General features: G+C 40.1%; 3 protein-coding genes across 4 annotated transcripts in view; 2 read left to right on the top strand and 1 right to left on the bottom strand.

Annotated features, from left to right (window-relative positions):
• Positions 1-2,795: 2,795 nt before the first annotated feature.
• Positions 2,796-5,194, top strand: rad1 (RAD1 homolog (S. pombe)). Of its 2 annotated transcripts, none has more exons than XM_079289243.1 (7): positions 2,796-2,861; positions 3,204-3,405; positions 3,501-3,609; positions 3,758-3,915; positions 4,127-4,227; positions 4,435-4,533; positions 4,718-5,194. In XM_079289243.1, the coding sequence occupies exons 2-7, from the start codon at positions 3,211-3,213 to the stop codon at positions 4,890-4,892; spliced, it is 837 nt and encodes a 278-aa protein (XP_079145369.1). In that variant the 5' UTR covers positions 2,796-2,861; positions 3,204-3,210; the 3' UTR covers positions 4,893-5,194. The 2 variants fall into 2 exon arrangements, with proteins under 2 accessions (XP_079145369.1, XP_079145370.1); XM_079289244.1 differs by having other exon boundaries at positions 2,811-2,865.
• A 189-nt stretch (positions 5,195-5,383) lies between these two features.
• Positions 5,384-9,235, bottom strand: bxdc2 (brix domain containing 2). Its single transcript, XM_079289242.1, has 10 exons — positions 9,066-9,235; positions 8,753-8,864; positions 8,576-8,619; positions 8,425-8,495; positions 8,267-8,316; positions 8,098-8,171; positions 6,653-6,703; positions 6,387-6,488; positions 6,135-6,263; positions 5,384-6,040 (listed from the first exon to the last, which is right to left on the bottom strand). The coding sequence occupies exons 1-10, from the start codon at positions 9,213-9,215 to the stop codon at positions 5,798-5,800; spliced, it is 1,026 nt and encodes a 341-aa protein (XP_079145368.1). The 5' UTR covers positions 9,216-9,235; the 3' UTR covers positions 5,384-5,797.
• Positions 9,236-10,106: 871 nt separating this feature from the next.
• dym (dymeclin) overlaps positions 10,107-14,315 on the top strand; it is a 44,618-nt gene continuing 40,409 nt past the window's right edge. The window contains exons 1-5 of the mRNA XM_079288906.1: positions 10,107-10,299; positions 11,263-11,515; positions 12,841-12,893; positions 13,035-13,128; positions 13,846-13,982. Of these exons, the coding sequence (XP_079145032.1) occupies positions 11,376-11,515; positions 12,841-12,893; positions 13,035-13,128; positions 13,846-13,982 (424 nt within the window). The 5' untranslated portion in view covers positions 10,107-10,299; positions 11,263-11,375. The remainder of the gene's footprint in view (positions 10,300-11,262; positions 11,516-12,840; positions 12,894-13,034; positions 13,129-13,845; positions 13,983-14,315) is intronic.

Raw genomic sequence — 14,315 nt, 5'->3', positions numbered from 1 at the left:
TATATGTATTGTTAGGCTCTACTGTCCAACATTAAAGACTCTGCATGCGTCACAATATATATTGGTTAATGGACAATTAACACTATGTTATATTTATGTTCCCAGTTATTATTGTTGGAATGCTGTTAAGCATTCCAACTATTGTTCTTCGACTCTTTATTCAACTTCTTCTATTTGTTCCGTCGCACCTCTTCTTCTCCTTCATTTTTTAAGATACAGAAACCGTTCAACTATTAAAATGTTCAGCTCTTTCACCAGAAGTCTGCTATGACTTTCATATTTCTAACCTTTCAACTTTTTGAATTATTAAGCTTTTTGCAATTTGTTTTTGAATTGGATATCTATTTTCAGCAATGTTTTTGCCATTAATTTCAGTTTTCAGCATTCCAACGCATTTTCAGCAGGAAATGCTTTTTCTAGTTCTGTATGTTGTCCTCCACTAATCCATGACATTAATATATATATATATATATATATATATATATATATATATAAATAGTTGACTACCACATCTCCCTGTTTATTCAGCAGGAAATGCTTTTTCTAGTTCTGTATGTTGTCCTCCACTAATCCATGACATTAATATATATATATATATATATATATATATATATATAAATTGTTGACTACCACATCTCCCTGTTTATTCCACACTACTGTAGTGAATCTGTGATTGTAGATTGATTATAAAGTCTCACAGATGCCAGCTTACTTACAGATTGCTGCTACAAACGAATTTCCCCCTGGGGATGAATAAAGTTTATATCTATCTATCTATCTTACTGTCATTAGTTATCATCATAGGGCGTATTGTATATAGGTTATAATACCATGATGCTCTCTAGTGGTGACAGGGACACTTGCATTTACAGAGGCCACCTCTTCATGCAACTAAATTTAAAACTAACTTTCGAACATACGGTAAGTACTTCATGAGCTAATGACTCTATATATTTAAATTGGACAACTTCAAGGCTTCAAAGTGACACAATCGTTAATTCATTTTCTTGTCAAACTGATCAGAGGGTTGTGCGATATGCAGACTTATGACCTATTTCTAAAATCCTGGTTATTGCCCTGGCTGAGGACATTATATCACATTACATACATGTTACATTTGATTAAGACAATATAATCATTTGAATTACTGGTTAATCCCAGTTAAATCCCCCCAAAAACATCAGTGCTAAAAACCGGTCAGTGGCTTGATCAGAGTATTTAGGGGCTGAAAAAAGTTGCCCAATAATTGTGCACACAGATATTCTCCTAAGAAAGCCAAAACCTCACTTTTACTTTCTTAAATATTCAGGCTTATTAACATTTTGGATTGACCGAGAGCACTGTAGTTGTTAAATATTAAAATGAATCCTCAAAAATACAACTTGCCTAATAATTGTGCACACAGTGCACAATATGTTTTGTGTTTGGAACACTCCTCTCTTAAATTAGTGACCCTTGTATGGTCACGCTGCGTTATCAAAATCGATCCCTTGATGACTCACAACATGAAGTAAGCTAGAGGAAGTATGGGGAAAAACTTGAGCATCTTTTTCTATTTGAACGTAGTCTTTTATTCATTCATTAAATTGCAATTTTGACATAGGAAACTATTCTGTCGAGAGTGAATAATCAACACAGTAAATGCATATATCAACAATAACTAATTTCTTAAAGTTACTGTTGTACAAATGACAAGATACGATAACATGGAAGGCTATTTAAAAACCACTCCATTCATAGAGGTATTATAAGTTAATTTATAGTTTCTCTATATTAAAATAATAGAATATTTACACTGTTTAAGATGCGTTATAATCATTTAGAGCCGTCAATCTGTCTTCTTATCGGCTGCGATAGTGGATCCATTAGCAGTGGCCTCACCGTTGCTTTCAGGCTGAAACACATGAGAAGGAAAATGTCTTTCAAAATGCTGTTATCAATAACTCAATAACATCATCACTTTTCAATCAACTTACTGTGTAAGTGCCATTACTCTTTTCGCTAACTTTTTGGTCACTAGCCGCAGTCTCCTGGACTGCTTTTTTGGTCCAGAATCTATTGATAATCGGTGAAATGAAAGGATAGAGGAAAGGCTCCAGGAACCTCTTGTAGACCCACAACAGGACCGGAATCACAATACAGGGGATGCACACCATGACTGCAGCTGAGACAGGCTGCACAAAATAAAGAACCTGAAGCAGAGAAAGAACACACAAGATGTCAAAAAAATATTAATAATGGGACTTTATCTCAGTGGTCACAAACTTTTTATGCTCATATATTTAGAGGGTCAATTTATATATCGATTTCATTCAAGACGTGACTGAACTTTCAATGTAGTTATCCCTGTGAGCTATGAGGTGGCCATTTATTATTGATAATAAATAGATTAGAATTGAACAGTTTGTCAGAATGTGAGTCGTGAACCTGTTGAGGCTCTTCTTGAGACATGTTGTGTCTCATTAACGTTAACTGGCCTCGTTAGTGATCAGTGATGTCACCAGTCATGTTTAGCTAAGCTAACGCTAACTTCCTGTCATCGCGCAGTGAACGGAACAGGTATGAATAATTATAAATAGCCTGCAGTCTCAACAACGTTTAAATTTGTTATAATCTCACCTCTTTGGATCACAAGACACAACTGGTGTCACGTACTGCCGCTGTAGAGAGGACAATTCTTTCGTGTTTTGGTCTCTGGTACGAGGTCTCTGGAATGTATCTGCACATGCGCAGAACCTACTTCCGGAGAAGAATATCTGCATATGAGCAAACCCTACTTCCGTCGATGAAGAGAGAAGCGGAAGTTGTCAGAGGCGCCTTTCCGCAAAACACAGGCACATGAGATTCTGAAATACAACTTTGTAAGTAAGTGACGCATTATCACAAACATTTTAAATGGCACTTAATACATGACACTTAAATTATCGTTGTTTTTAACTCTTCACGAACTACATGTGATAGGCTGTCATATAACGTTAGCCTAGCTTAAAAAAGGTAAATAACAGACATTAAAATGACAGCTTTGTGCATCTATGGTACAGTTACCTGACCTTTTTCGGCTAAGCGTTTGTTCTTGGTTTTAAATGATCATAGTATCAAGGTTGCAATAAAAGAAACCTCTCTGTTAACGAGATTCAACTTGATAACTAAGCTATTTTATAGTTTTTGTGCAGTCTTATCAGTTCTGTGTGTCTTCGTTTCAGTGCCACAATGCCTCTGTCAACGCAGTCGCAAGCCGATGATGAACAATACGTTTTAGTGGCCAGTTTGGACAATGCTCGCAATCTGTCCAATTTACTGAAAGCCATCACATTCAAAGACCACGCCATCTTCAGCGCCACACCCAACGGCCTAAAGGTCACTGTGGAAGACTCCAAATGTCTGCAAGCCAATGCCTTCATCCAGGTGTGTCTTATGTGCACACATAATCCCCCTTATCCTCTTTCATTGAGCATGTGCAGAGAGTCTGGAATAACAGATGTGTTTTCTTTTTCATCCAGGCGGAGATCTTCCAAGAGTTCACCATACGGGAAGATTCGGTGGGCTTCCAGGTCAACCTCACAGTTCTGCTGGACTGCCTTAATATCTTTGGAGGAAGCGCAGCACCTGGTACAGATAAAGGAAGCATTAAATAAACAAAACAGATACAATCCTGTCTAAACACAGTTTAAATAGGATTGTGTCTGCTGTATTTAGATTATTATACATCTCAGATATGACTGAACATTTTCATTATCTCCCTTGTGCGATGTTGAAGGAGTGTCAACAGCCTTGCGGATGTGCTACAGGGGGTACGGTTACCCCCTCACACTGTTCCTGGAGGAGGGTGGGGTAGTGACTGTGTGCAAGATCAACACGCAAGAACCAGAGGAGCCAGTTGACTTTGAGTTCTGCAGCACCAATGTCACAAACAAGGTGATCTGACACTATTTCATGTAATTAGTATACTGTTTATATATACAACTACATAGTTTGACAAATACAAACAATAAAATACACCTTTTTCTGTTAATTTCAATGATTGCTTATTAATCAAACCCACGAGGAAATATACTGCATATGTCTGCAAGCTTTCTGGAAACAGTAATTGATTCGGACTCATGTACCTCTGGCTCTTTTTTTAAAGGTGATCCTGCAGTCAGAGAGTCTGAAGGAAGCCTTCTCTGAGTTGGACATGACCAGTGAGGTGCTGCAGATCACCATGTCCCCCAGCCCCCCATACTTTAGGTGTGTTGTCAAAACCTGAATCTGCTGTTTCAAGCATCACTGCTTGTTCTAAAGTTTAATGTTGACTGGACTTTTGGTTAGTTTTTATATCGCTAAAATTCCAAACAACTATGTTTACAATACATGTATCCTCTTTTCATTAATTCAACTGTGAAATCTATAATCTTGTATTATACTTATTCTTCTGGGATTTGTTCTGCTCTCCAGATTGTCCACGTTTGGGAACTCTGGAAATGCTCATTATGACTATCCCAAAGACTCTGACATGATGGAGCTGTTCCGATGCGACAAGACACAAACCAACAGGTTAGCACAGAGAAATAAATCCATAGTTTCCTCATGTTGCCCCCCTATGAAAAGATCAATTCTGCTGCTTCAGCTTTAGTTTTTTTTACATCGCACCCTGAGGAAGTCTTGTCTCTGTATCTGCCCGTAATGACTGTTATTAATGCTCCACGTTGTGTGCTGGCCTCGCCGTTGACTGTCACAGGTACAAGATGTCCCTCCTGAAGCCGTCCACCAAAGCCCTGGCTTTGTCCTGTAAAGTCTCTGTGAGGACAGACAGCAGGGGCTTCCTGTCTCTGCAGTACCTGATCAGAAACGACGACGGACAGATCTGCTTTGTGGAATACTTCTGTTGTCCTGATGAGGAGGTGGAGGAGTGACTACAGTCGAATGAACTTCGGGCGGGGGGGGGGGGCAGTCTCATTGAATGAGTGGGAAAAGTCTGCGGTGCAGGCATAAACTGGATTTGTGGAATGAGGTCACCTACTTGGTCTTGTTAGACCATTATCATAGAAAGTACATAGTCATAGACGGGATATGGAAAATTATTGTATGTACAGTTAGTATATATTGTAAGTCCATGGAGTTCCAGGTGTTTTGAGTCAGAAAACATTGCCTGTAATTCCTTCAACCCACATGGTTTGTAGTCCAGTTGAGGCCACAATCAGTCTGTGTACAGATTTGTGTTTCTGGAGCTTCTTCTGCCTTTTGTCCTCACATGCAGGGAGCTGGTCGACAGCCCATAAAATATTTAAGACAGTCGTTTTCCTGTTTCGTACAGGAGGTCTGCACTCCACAGGCATTGCCATAACTGTCCTTCATGTTTGCCGACACCTTTGACAAGCATTTGTTGGAAGTATACATCAGATGACGCAGAAGAAGTTCAAATTGTTTTATTTTCATGACATTGAAAACAATTGTGGTCACTCAAAATCAACAAACAAGTTCATTTTTTTTACATTGATGGAATATTTCTGTTTATCAAAAAGGATGGGAAAATATTTCTTTGCAGTATCGTAGTTACAAGCGGTACAGTCTTTGAGGGAGGGAGCATAAAACATATTGTGTGAATTCACAAACTATGGTAACAGACATTGAACACAACACGTGCATCTTTAAAATGTTCTCAATTCTGTCGCGTGATAATTAAACGTGTTGTACAGTTTCAAGTCTTTTCTTTTAACCTAACAAAGCTCATAATATTGGACCGCACTGCTGCATTACCACATTTGCTTGAGACAACATTGAATCATAAGCCATTCACTCGGCACGACAGTCCATCCAGTTACCTGCGTGCCATCCTTTGTCTTTTGAAAGCCTTGTGTTTGTTCTTCTTCGCTACTTTCGGTTCGGGTGCGTCCATCTGGATGTGAACGTGCGTCTCGTCAGCTGGTGTTAGGAAGACGTCGGCTGTAACGTCTTTGGTCACGTCCTCCTTCACTTCAGTCTTCTTCATTTTCTGCATCTCCTTCACCATCTGCTTCTCACGCATTCTGGCTGCTGCCGCCAGTCGGATCTGTCGCCGGTGCTGAGGGCGTGTGAGGAAGGTGACATAATCAGATAACGTATGATGTAGCATGGTAAGGAATCAGACACATCACATGCTGACAAGTCATTTTTACCATGTTGGGAGACATGAAGCCCTGGTTCTCGAAGAGCGTGGGCCCTCCGAAGCTCCCCTGAAAGATCTTGATGAGGTTGAGAACAAAGCGAGGTCCGACCTCCACTAGAGCGGCGTCCTCCTCCATGATCTGAATGTGGCACAGAGATGTTTTTTGCTGAATAAAAATATCTGAACACTGACGCCACAACAGAAGAACAATGAAATATTTACAATGTAAGCCTGGATGACTGAAGAATTGTAGAATAGTTACCTGGTAGTTTCTAAACCATATCCTGTTGTCTGCGATGGAGAATGTGAAGACGTGGTCAACGAAAGGCTGACTCTTCGGGTGGTAGCGTGGAGTGGAAAATGTCTGCAACAGTAAAATGTATTGAGGACTTCCTCCTATTTAAAAATGTAGATATGAAACCTCAGCTTTCTAGATTCACTGCTGCATCTAAACAATGATAATTACATCAAGTAAACTTAAACCCAACACAGCCTTTCGGGATTAATGGATGCATTCTGTATACACACCTGGGTGAAGAGCTCCTTCAGTAAAGCAAAGTGGGGCTCCGTGTCAAATTTCTGCAGACGAAAACAAACAGAAGAGACAACTCGTGTTAATGTTCTGACAAGTTCTTACCTTTACCGATCTACCAGCTGTTAACATCAGGGTAGGAAATTTACATATTTTTGGGGGCAATTTTTGCCCCCACTGACTGAAATCGAGGGGCATTTTCAAAAAATTGGGGGCACTTTTTGAAACTTGTGAAATAACATTTAACCTTTGTTCAAAATAATAAATATACTTATTTAGGCTTCCAGTATATGAGCAATTGTCATCAAATGGCAATAAGACTTAGGCAGTAGTCTACAGATTCAAAGTGTTTTCTTAGATTTTTTTAAACAAAAAACAAACATAAATCAGACAATCATATTCAATTTTATTCTTATTTCTTTGTGGTTATTTATTGTTATTACATTTTTAAACAACTATTAACAATTATTAAGTCAACGATGCCTTGATTACATATACATCAGTCATTGTATGGAATTATTGAGAAAGATATTTTTGTAGCACCTCAAATATTGTCATATTACCCATTTTTGTCCTGAACTCATGCATTAGTTATTGTGTGGAATTTTTGAGAAAAACTATTTTATAGCACCTTAAAAGAAAAAGAAAAAAAGTGCCATTTGAAGGTACAAATTCAGTTCAGAGTTTTTACTTAAAATATCTTCGTAAAATATCTTAATTATATATTATTAATTTCCAGCAACCCTCATCAAAGAATAAAGACACTTTAGGTGTATTTTCCCTTTAACTCACGAGATGCAGGTAGCATGTTTTATACTTAACGTGAATACAATTCATTTAATCAAATTCCCATTATGCAATATTTATACTTTGTTGGCATCTTATTCTGAAAACCGGATGTTTCGTCTGAAGAAACCGGATGTTGTCTCACGTTAATCGTTCCGTTAACTTTCAAAGTCCTTCGCTCGCTCCCGAGCTGCGCCGTTTGAATGAATTTACCGTGGATTTCAGCATAGGTGCATTACAATTTAAGTGTCTGCTGAGTTGACCGCAGTAGGTCTGATTAAGAAGCGCTCCGTTTTTTTATTTGTTTAGAAAGTTCGGGGGCATTGTTCGCCCCTCTCCTAGTGATATCGGGGGCAAAATTATATTTCTTAGGGGCATTTTTGCCCTCGTGCATTTCCGACGCTGGTCAACATACATAAATGCATATTTTAGACATATTGTCTACTCAGATCTATGATGGGAAACAATGTACCAGAGTAGACAGTGTGTTAGACAGTATTTTTAGAGATAAATTCCTCCAAACAGTGATCATTGAAATCATCTGGTGTGTGGATGGAATTACAGGTCTTTGTGTCACATAGCTGCCCAATCAGTCACTAAGAATACTGATAAAATCATATTATTGACAGAATAACTTCTGACCAGTACTACTCACAGGATCAAACGAGAGCAGCGGTCTGGATCCTTTGAGGCAGTTTCCTGTCATCTTGAGTTCAGCCAGTGTGTGAACTGTGGAGAGACAAACACATGGACCCGTTTGTCACCGTGGAACATGACAGATGTCGTCTACTGCGCTTCACAACTGTGGGACGGAAGCAACTCACTGTTTTGCACCAAAAACTTTGCAGACGGTCCATGAGGGCTGTTGGCAATCCTGTAAGGAAATTACATTGTTGAATTTACTTCTGTTGCGTTCTATAACACCAATTACAAAAAAGGACATTTCAATGTTTAGAGGGAGGAACAAAGATCAAACTCTCACCACATGTAGAGGTCCTGCTTTTTCTTGGCTTCAAAAAAGAGGCATTTGTTGCAGTTTTTGATTTCACACACCTGGGAACAATACAGATCTTTAGCAAGGGTGCACGCATGAGATTATACATAATGTTCACCTTTTTAATTAAAACACTCACCTCATTAACAATAAACAACTTGTCCTTTCTGTCCATTTTTGTATCTAACAGACAAAGGAAAGAAACATTTTCAAGAGAGTATAATTAACAACGTATATCTCTGCTTAACACAAGTAGCAATGTCAGCACATGTTTTACGGGTGAAATAATACTGTTTATGGTTGACAAGGCACTGACCTGCTTTTGCATGAGGCATCAGGGTCCGCAGGTCTTGCATCAAGTGTCTTGTTCTAAAGTTGATGCCTCTTGAGGAGAAAATTAGAACTCTTTCCTTGTTTTTCCATCTACCCTGTTAAAGAAAAATAAAGAATGGTTATTATTGTGGATTTTAGACCATTTCCCAGTTCGTTCAGTTAGACTCTTCATTGTCAATAACAAACAGGAAATACTGAGCATTTAAATCTTCGCTTTCCCTTGTTTTAAGAGTGTGATCCCCGACTGGGCACGTTAGCTAACAACCTAGTGGCTAATAGTAAGCAGGAACACTTACCGACGAAACCGGTGCTGGAATCGTGACTTCATTGTTCTTCTCCTGATCGGCGTCCACCGGTGCTTCGCCTCCATCTGCTACAATTTTCGCTTTCTTTGCCTTTCTATCAGCCTGAGTCTGTCTTCCACGTTTTCTCTTGAACGCCGACATGTTGTATTCAGACACGAATCTCGCGCAGGAACTCGTGTAGAATCCGAGTCAAACAACACACGTGCGGATAGAGCAGACGAGGAGACCACCTGGTGGTGTGGAGGACGTACTGCAGGCTCACATTGCGTCGCCTGTAGATGTCAACTCAAAGCAACGCGTACCAAAAGCAGAGCCGTTTAATGAGAGTCACGACTGATTCAAATGAATATGAATGTTTCCAGTGAGATATTTATGCCTTTATATGGTGACTTTGCTGGTGTAAACATTTCCGTGGTTCCTGTAGAAACAATGTTGAGCTATATCTAAATTATAAATACCTTCTAATTCTGTTCTGAATTTATTTGTTTTTAACATTCTATATGTGTTTTTTAAAAGCAATTATTTAGTAATGAAAAAGAACAGAGCACTGAAAAGGGGTTTTCCTTGTAATAATAAAATCGTGCAGATACCTATCCCTACCCGAGGGCACCCGGGACAATTTCCTACCGGTACACTCCCCTGCACATCCCTTCTATATTTCTATATTTAAATACACTTGACACTTTCACATTATACTTACATTCTACCGTTTAAAGTACTCTTATCTGTTTGTTTGTGCACCATATTTTTTTATAAATTGTTATATTTTTCTATTTTATTGCAAATGTGGACATCTTTCTATTTTTTGAACTGTGTTGATTGATTGTTTAATGTTATGCACCAATCCACCATGTCAAATTCCTTGTATCTGCAACGTACTTTGGCAAATAAACGGTTCAGGGGTTGTGATTCTGATACGTGACAATCAAACGTTCCGAACTACCCTCGACGCGACTCTCTCTTTACACGGCTCTGCTCAGACGCAGTCAACGCCCACATGTCGTCGTTACGCAAGGGGTTGGCGACGTGGAAAACATGGACGAAAGGAGTATGTAGAGTAAACTTAATATTCTCAAATTACCCTCAGTTTCAAGGGTTTGCGTTTAGGAAATTGCACTTAAGAAATAATATTAGGATAAACATATTATTTAGTGTAGAAACAAGTCGCGTTTTAACGGTCCTGGAAATCGAGAGACACAGAAACTGCGAGAAGCATTCATGACAGGTAAGCGGTCAGCTGATAGCAAACAAGCTGTGAACCTTAATGTTAGCTGCTCTCCAGACACAGTGACTTATTAACCTGGCCACGCTCGTGAATCAGTAATGTACGTCGCTATGATTTAATGCTAATGTGTGACATTCAGTGCACCGTGTTTACGGTCAGAATAACCGAGGCTATCATATGTTGCACCTGAAACCGGATGAGCTAGCTAACGTCATGCAAGTTGGTTAACTCAGCAGATGCAAGAGCAGTCACATTAGCAGCTAGAGACCCACGAGACAGCACAGTCCAGATCTGACCAGTCACAATAGTCTGTCAGCCAATGACAATAAACATGAGACAAATATCTATTTTAGTGGAATCTGTATCCCTTTAGCTCAGATTTGTGCCTTTATTACCATTAAAACTAAAAGAGGTATTATTCTCTGTGGCTTATTATAGTGGACTCCAGCTCGCTTTGGCCCCTGTGTGCTAAAGGTGTGCCATTTCAAGAAATCAAAACAAACATCCTGGTTCCTTTGTGTTATCCTGTAGTCAACGTGGCCTCTGTTTTAAGTTAATGTATTGGACACAGAATAACTCAAATCAAAATGTTTATTAGAAATACAAGGATAGGGAGATTACAGATCCACGTTATCCTTTCCAGTGGTGGCTTGTCTTCCTATATTGTTGATCAACTTCATGATAGTTCTGCTACTTGAGATTAAATGAGACCAACTTGATGTTTAATCTGAGTTGTAATTATGTTTACAAGTGCTAAGTAACATAATGAATCTCAGTTATGTGCTAGTTGCATCTACTACTGCCCTTTCTACTGCACTTGGATGTTTGCACCGGCCTTTTTAGCCATTTTGGTGAATTAAAATCCCTGTGAAGTGGCTGAGACAGACCTAGTTTGTTTGTAGCAGTGGTTGTTCATTTGTTCTGTTATGGCATCAATGATTAAAGCATTTCCTCTTTTCCCAGGATTTGGCATATGCCTGGTGAAAAAGCAGTGAAGAGTGGTGAGTCTGGCTGAGTGGAGCCAGTAGAGAGAGAGAGAGAAACAGACAGACAGACAGACAGAGAGAGAGAGAGAGATGGGAGCAAACACCAGCCATGTCAGTGACCTGTCCGATAATCCCAGCCTCAAGGTCCTGGTGGGCACAGAATCCATGTCGGAGAACGATCCTTTCTGGAACCAGCTCATCTCCTTCACCTTCATCAGTCCCACCAGCAGGTGTACACACACACACACACACACACACACACACACACACACACACACGTACACACACACACACACGTGTACACACACACACACACACACACACACACACACATGTACGCACACACACACACACACACACATGTGTACACACACACACACACACACACACGGAAAGGTTCTGTTAGACGTGTGTCCCAGAATGTTGCAAGATTCAATGATTATTATTTTCACAATTTATAAAGTTAAAGCACCAAACATTTGCTGCTTGCAGCTTTACAAGCACGATTCTCCGTCTCTTTATCGTTATACAGTGAGTATTTTAGGACAGAAATAATTACTAAGATGAGGCCCGCTTGCTTGCTTTTTTCGGAGCTTCCAGAAGCATCGCACAATTGTGATGAATAAAATGCAGTTAAGAGCGCAGGAGAAAGCTAGTAAGCAAAGCTTGTGTCAGCGATTCCTCGAGAAAGCAAGGAGGGAAAACAAATTGAAGGTAAAACTGATCAATACAGTCTTCTCCTGGAAGTGTTTTCATCACAGTCTTACAGCTGGTGTTTAAAAATCTAAAATACGACTCCACTAGCAGCTTCTTGAACACGTCTCTGTTTTTTTTACAAATTCCCCCTTAAGTATCTGCTCAAGAGGTCTCGTGTGCTTTCCACTGAGAGAGTTAAGATTCTCAACCCGGATCAAACATTAAACTGTGGACAGGATGTTTGCAGACCTCAGCAATGATTCCACAGGGTTATTGTCCTGCTGGGCTGAGAATAGGTCGACGTTTAGTTCCTTTGTAAAGAGCGTTAAGAAGTAAAGAAAGACGCAGCATTCGTTCTTGCAACTGACTGATAACAGAGCACATGCACTCGTGTACTTATCCTTACTCATTATTGAGCCATGCTTTCTTCCCCGTATGATCAAAGATTTATCTTATTTATTTGAACACAAATACAAGAAATAAAGACACAAAGTCGACATACAGTATCTGCACTGCCAACACAAAAAATCAGGACTATTAGAGGGTTTAAGTGAGTGCTGCCACTAGCTATTATTCTTTATGATCGATTTATCTTTGAATTAATGACTTGAATAACTGTTAGGTCAGCATAGTGGTGCCCTGAGACATACTGCATTCACTGAAGCACCAAACATATATGTACACAAAAAGTGAAGAAGTCTGTAAACGTGAGTCTTTTTTTTTATGTAAAAGCAGATGCAAACTATTTGAATGTGATTTGTGTTTGGTTAACAGAGGGCAGATGATTTATTTAGCACATCATTTAGGTATCGTCCCCTCTTCTTTCTAACTCTCGTGTTTTGTTCTTCCTTTAAACCAGCGGAGACTCCAAGTTACTGGAGGAGGCTGTCATCCCCCTCGCCAAGATCTTCAGTACGTTGATAACTATAACTATCGACTTCTCGTTGTTTAAATATTCTTATTGTTTGCGTCCCAAACTATCAGATTGGGAAGTTTCTGGATTCTCATGTAATGCTGCTGCTAAGTTCTCCTTATTTTTTATTTTTTTTCAAGTTGAAAACAATCCCAGGTCGGGGAACTTTGGGGCTCTGGTTCGAATTTTCCTCGGAAGAACCAAAGAGCTGAAAATCTCCACAGAATGCCAAGAGTGAGTATGGGAACCTCGGAGGAGAGAATTCAGACGAGTGCGTCAGTAACGATGAACGGGTTCGCTGTGCGGGAGAGAGTGCAGGCCGGTTATTGTTTGCTCACAGGCAGTCGGGGGAAGTGGTTTCCCACGAGAACACTGCTGAGGTATAACCACCAGCACATGTGGCATTATTCTGCACTCGCTGCCAAGCTTCCGTATCCACAGAGATGACCAAAACAAGCTTCGGGTGGGAAACTCTTCATTGTCTCTCACGCATCGTTATCGCTCCCCTTCCCGCTCGCGTCTAGTTTCCCCACAAACAAACCGACGTTTTTGGCGTCTGACAAAAATTGGCATGTGGAAATTGTCAATTTGTGGAACTGATTAGACACGCCCGTGTTGGTGTTTCGTGGTTGTGAAACATCTTTGCTTGCTCTGGATGGTTCCAATCATTTCTTGTTTTCCTCTTCATTTGTTTCTCACCAACTTTGTCCCCATTTCATGAGTGAAGACGTAGTTAAGTTGTTTACTATCGAGCGGGAGGGCGTCGCTATTCTCTTAGTTTTCTTCGTTGTTGTAATGCAGTTTAGAGAAAACTGTTCATCATCAGAAGATGCATATTAAGTACAGTAAGTCAAAGGCTTCGGTGAAGTTCGGGGGGGGAGTCATTATTTGACGATTACAATGTGATAACCCGACGCTTCATTCATTCATTTTTTTTCCCCCCTTCCACAGTCAGCTGTTTATCTGGCAGGCCCACAATGCACTGTTCATGATCCGCTGCCTGCTCAAGGTGTTCATCAGGGAGATGAGTGAGGAGGAGCTGCACCTACAGTTCTCCTACCAGGAGAGGGCGCCGGGCTCCTGTGGAGGTGAGCGGGGCCACAGATTGCATGAATAAATCATCGTCGCAAACCTCTCGACATGTGGAGGGACTTGCAGCTTGATTGTCTGAGACAAACATTACGGTTCTACGAGTCAGTTTAGAGATGGTTTTTTAAATCCATTGGTCGAGCAACATCGTTGGAAGTTTTTGGCTCCCAGTCGGCTCCTAAGATGTGAGTTATTAGAATCCAGCCACAAGGGTCAGACACTTCCCATCATACCCGAAGAGAGAAAGGAAATTGGCTTTTGTAATTGAGCACATATTGAATACCCTTAGCTCCTGACCTGGATCAGCTGTCTCTGAGAGGCTCTGTTAATTA

Source organism: Melanostigma gelatinosum, assembly GCF_949748355.1.
Source record: "Melanostigma gelatinosum genome assembly, chromosome: 18".
Classification (NCBI taxonomy): Eukaryota; Metazoa; Chordata; class Actinopteri; order Perciformes; family Zoarcidae; genus Melanostigma; species Melanostigma gelatinosum.
The sequence above is the reverse complement of the archived record's forward strand: the minus strand, read 5'-3'. Positions and strand labels throughout refer to the sequence as shown.

Bases quoted from the DNA above. Each gene is read 5' to 3' on its own strand.
- rad1 (XM_079289243.1), top strand. From the start codon at position 3,211: ATGCCTCTGTCAACGCAGTCGCAAGCCGATGATGAACAATACGTTTTA. The intron at 3,610-3,757 runs GTACAGATAAAG...GCGATGTTGAAG, and splicing joins TGGAGGAAGCGCAGCACCTG to GAGTGTCAACAGCCTTGCGG. The intron at 4,228-4,434 runs GTGTGTTGTCAA...TCTGCTCTCCAG, and splicing joins CCCAGCCCCCCATACTTTAG to ATTGTCCACGTTTGGGAACT.
- bxdc2 (XM_079289242.1), bottom strand. From the start codon at position 9,215: ATGTCGGCGTTCAAGAGAAAACGTGGAAGACAGACTCAGGCTGATAGA. The intron at 8,620-8,752 runs GTCAGTGCCTTG...TTTGTCTGTTAG, and splicing joins GATGCCTCATGCAAAAGCAG to ATACAAAAATGGACAGAAAG. The intron at 8,317-8,424 runs GTGAGAGTTTGA...ATTTCCTTACAG, and splicing joins AAGCAGGACCTCTACATGTG to GATTGCCAACAGCCCTCATG.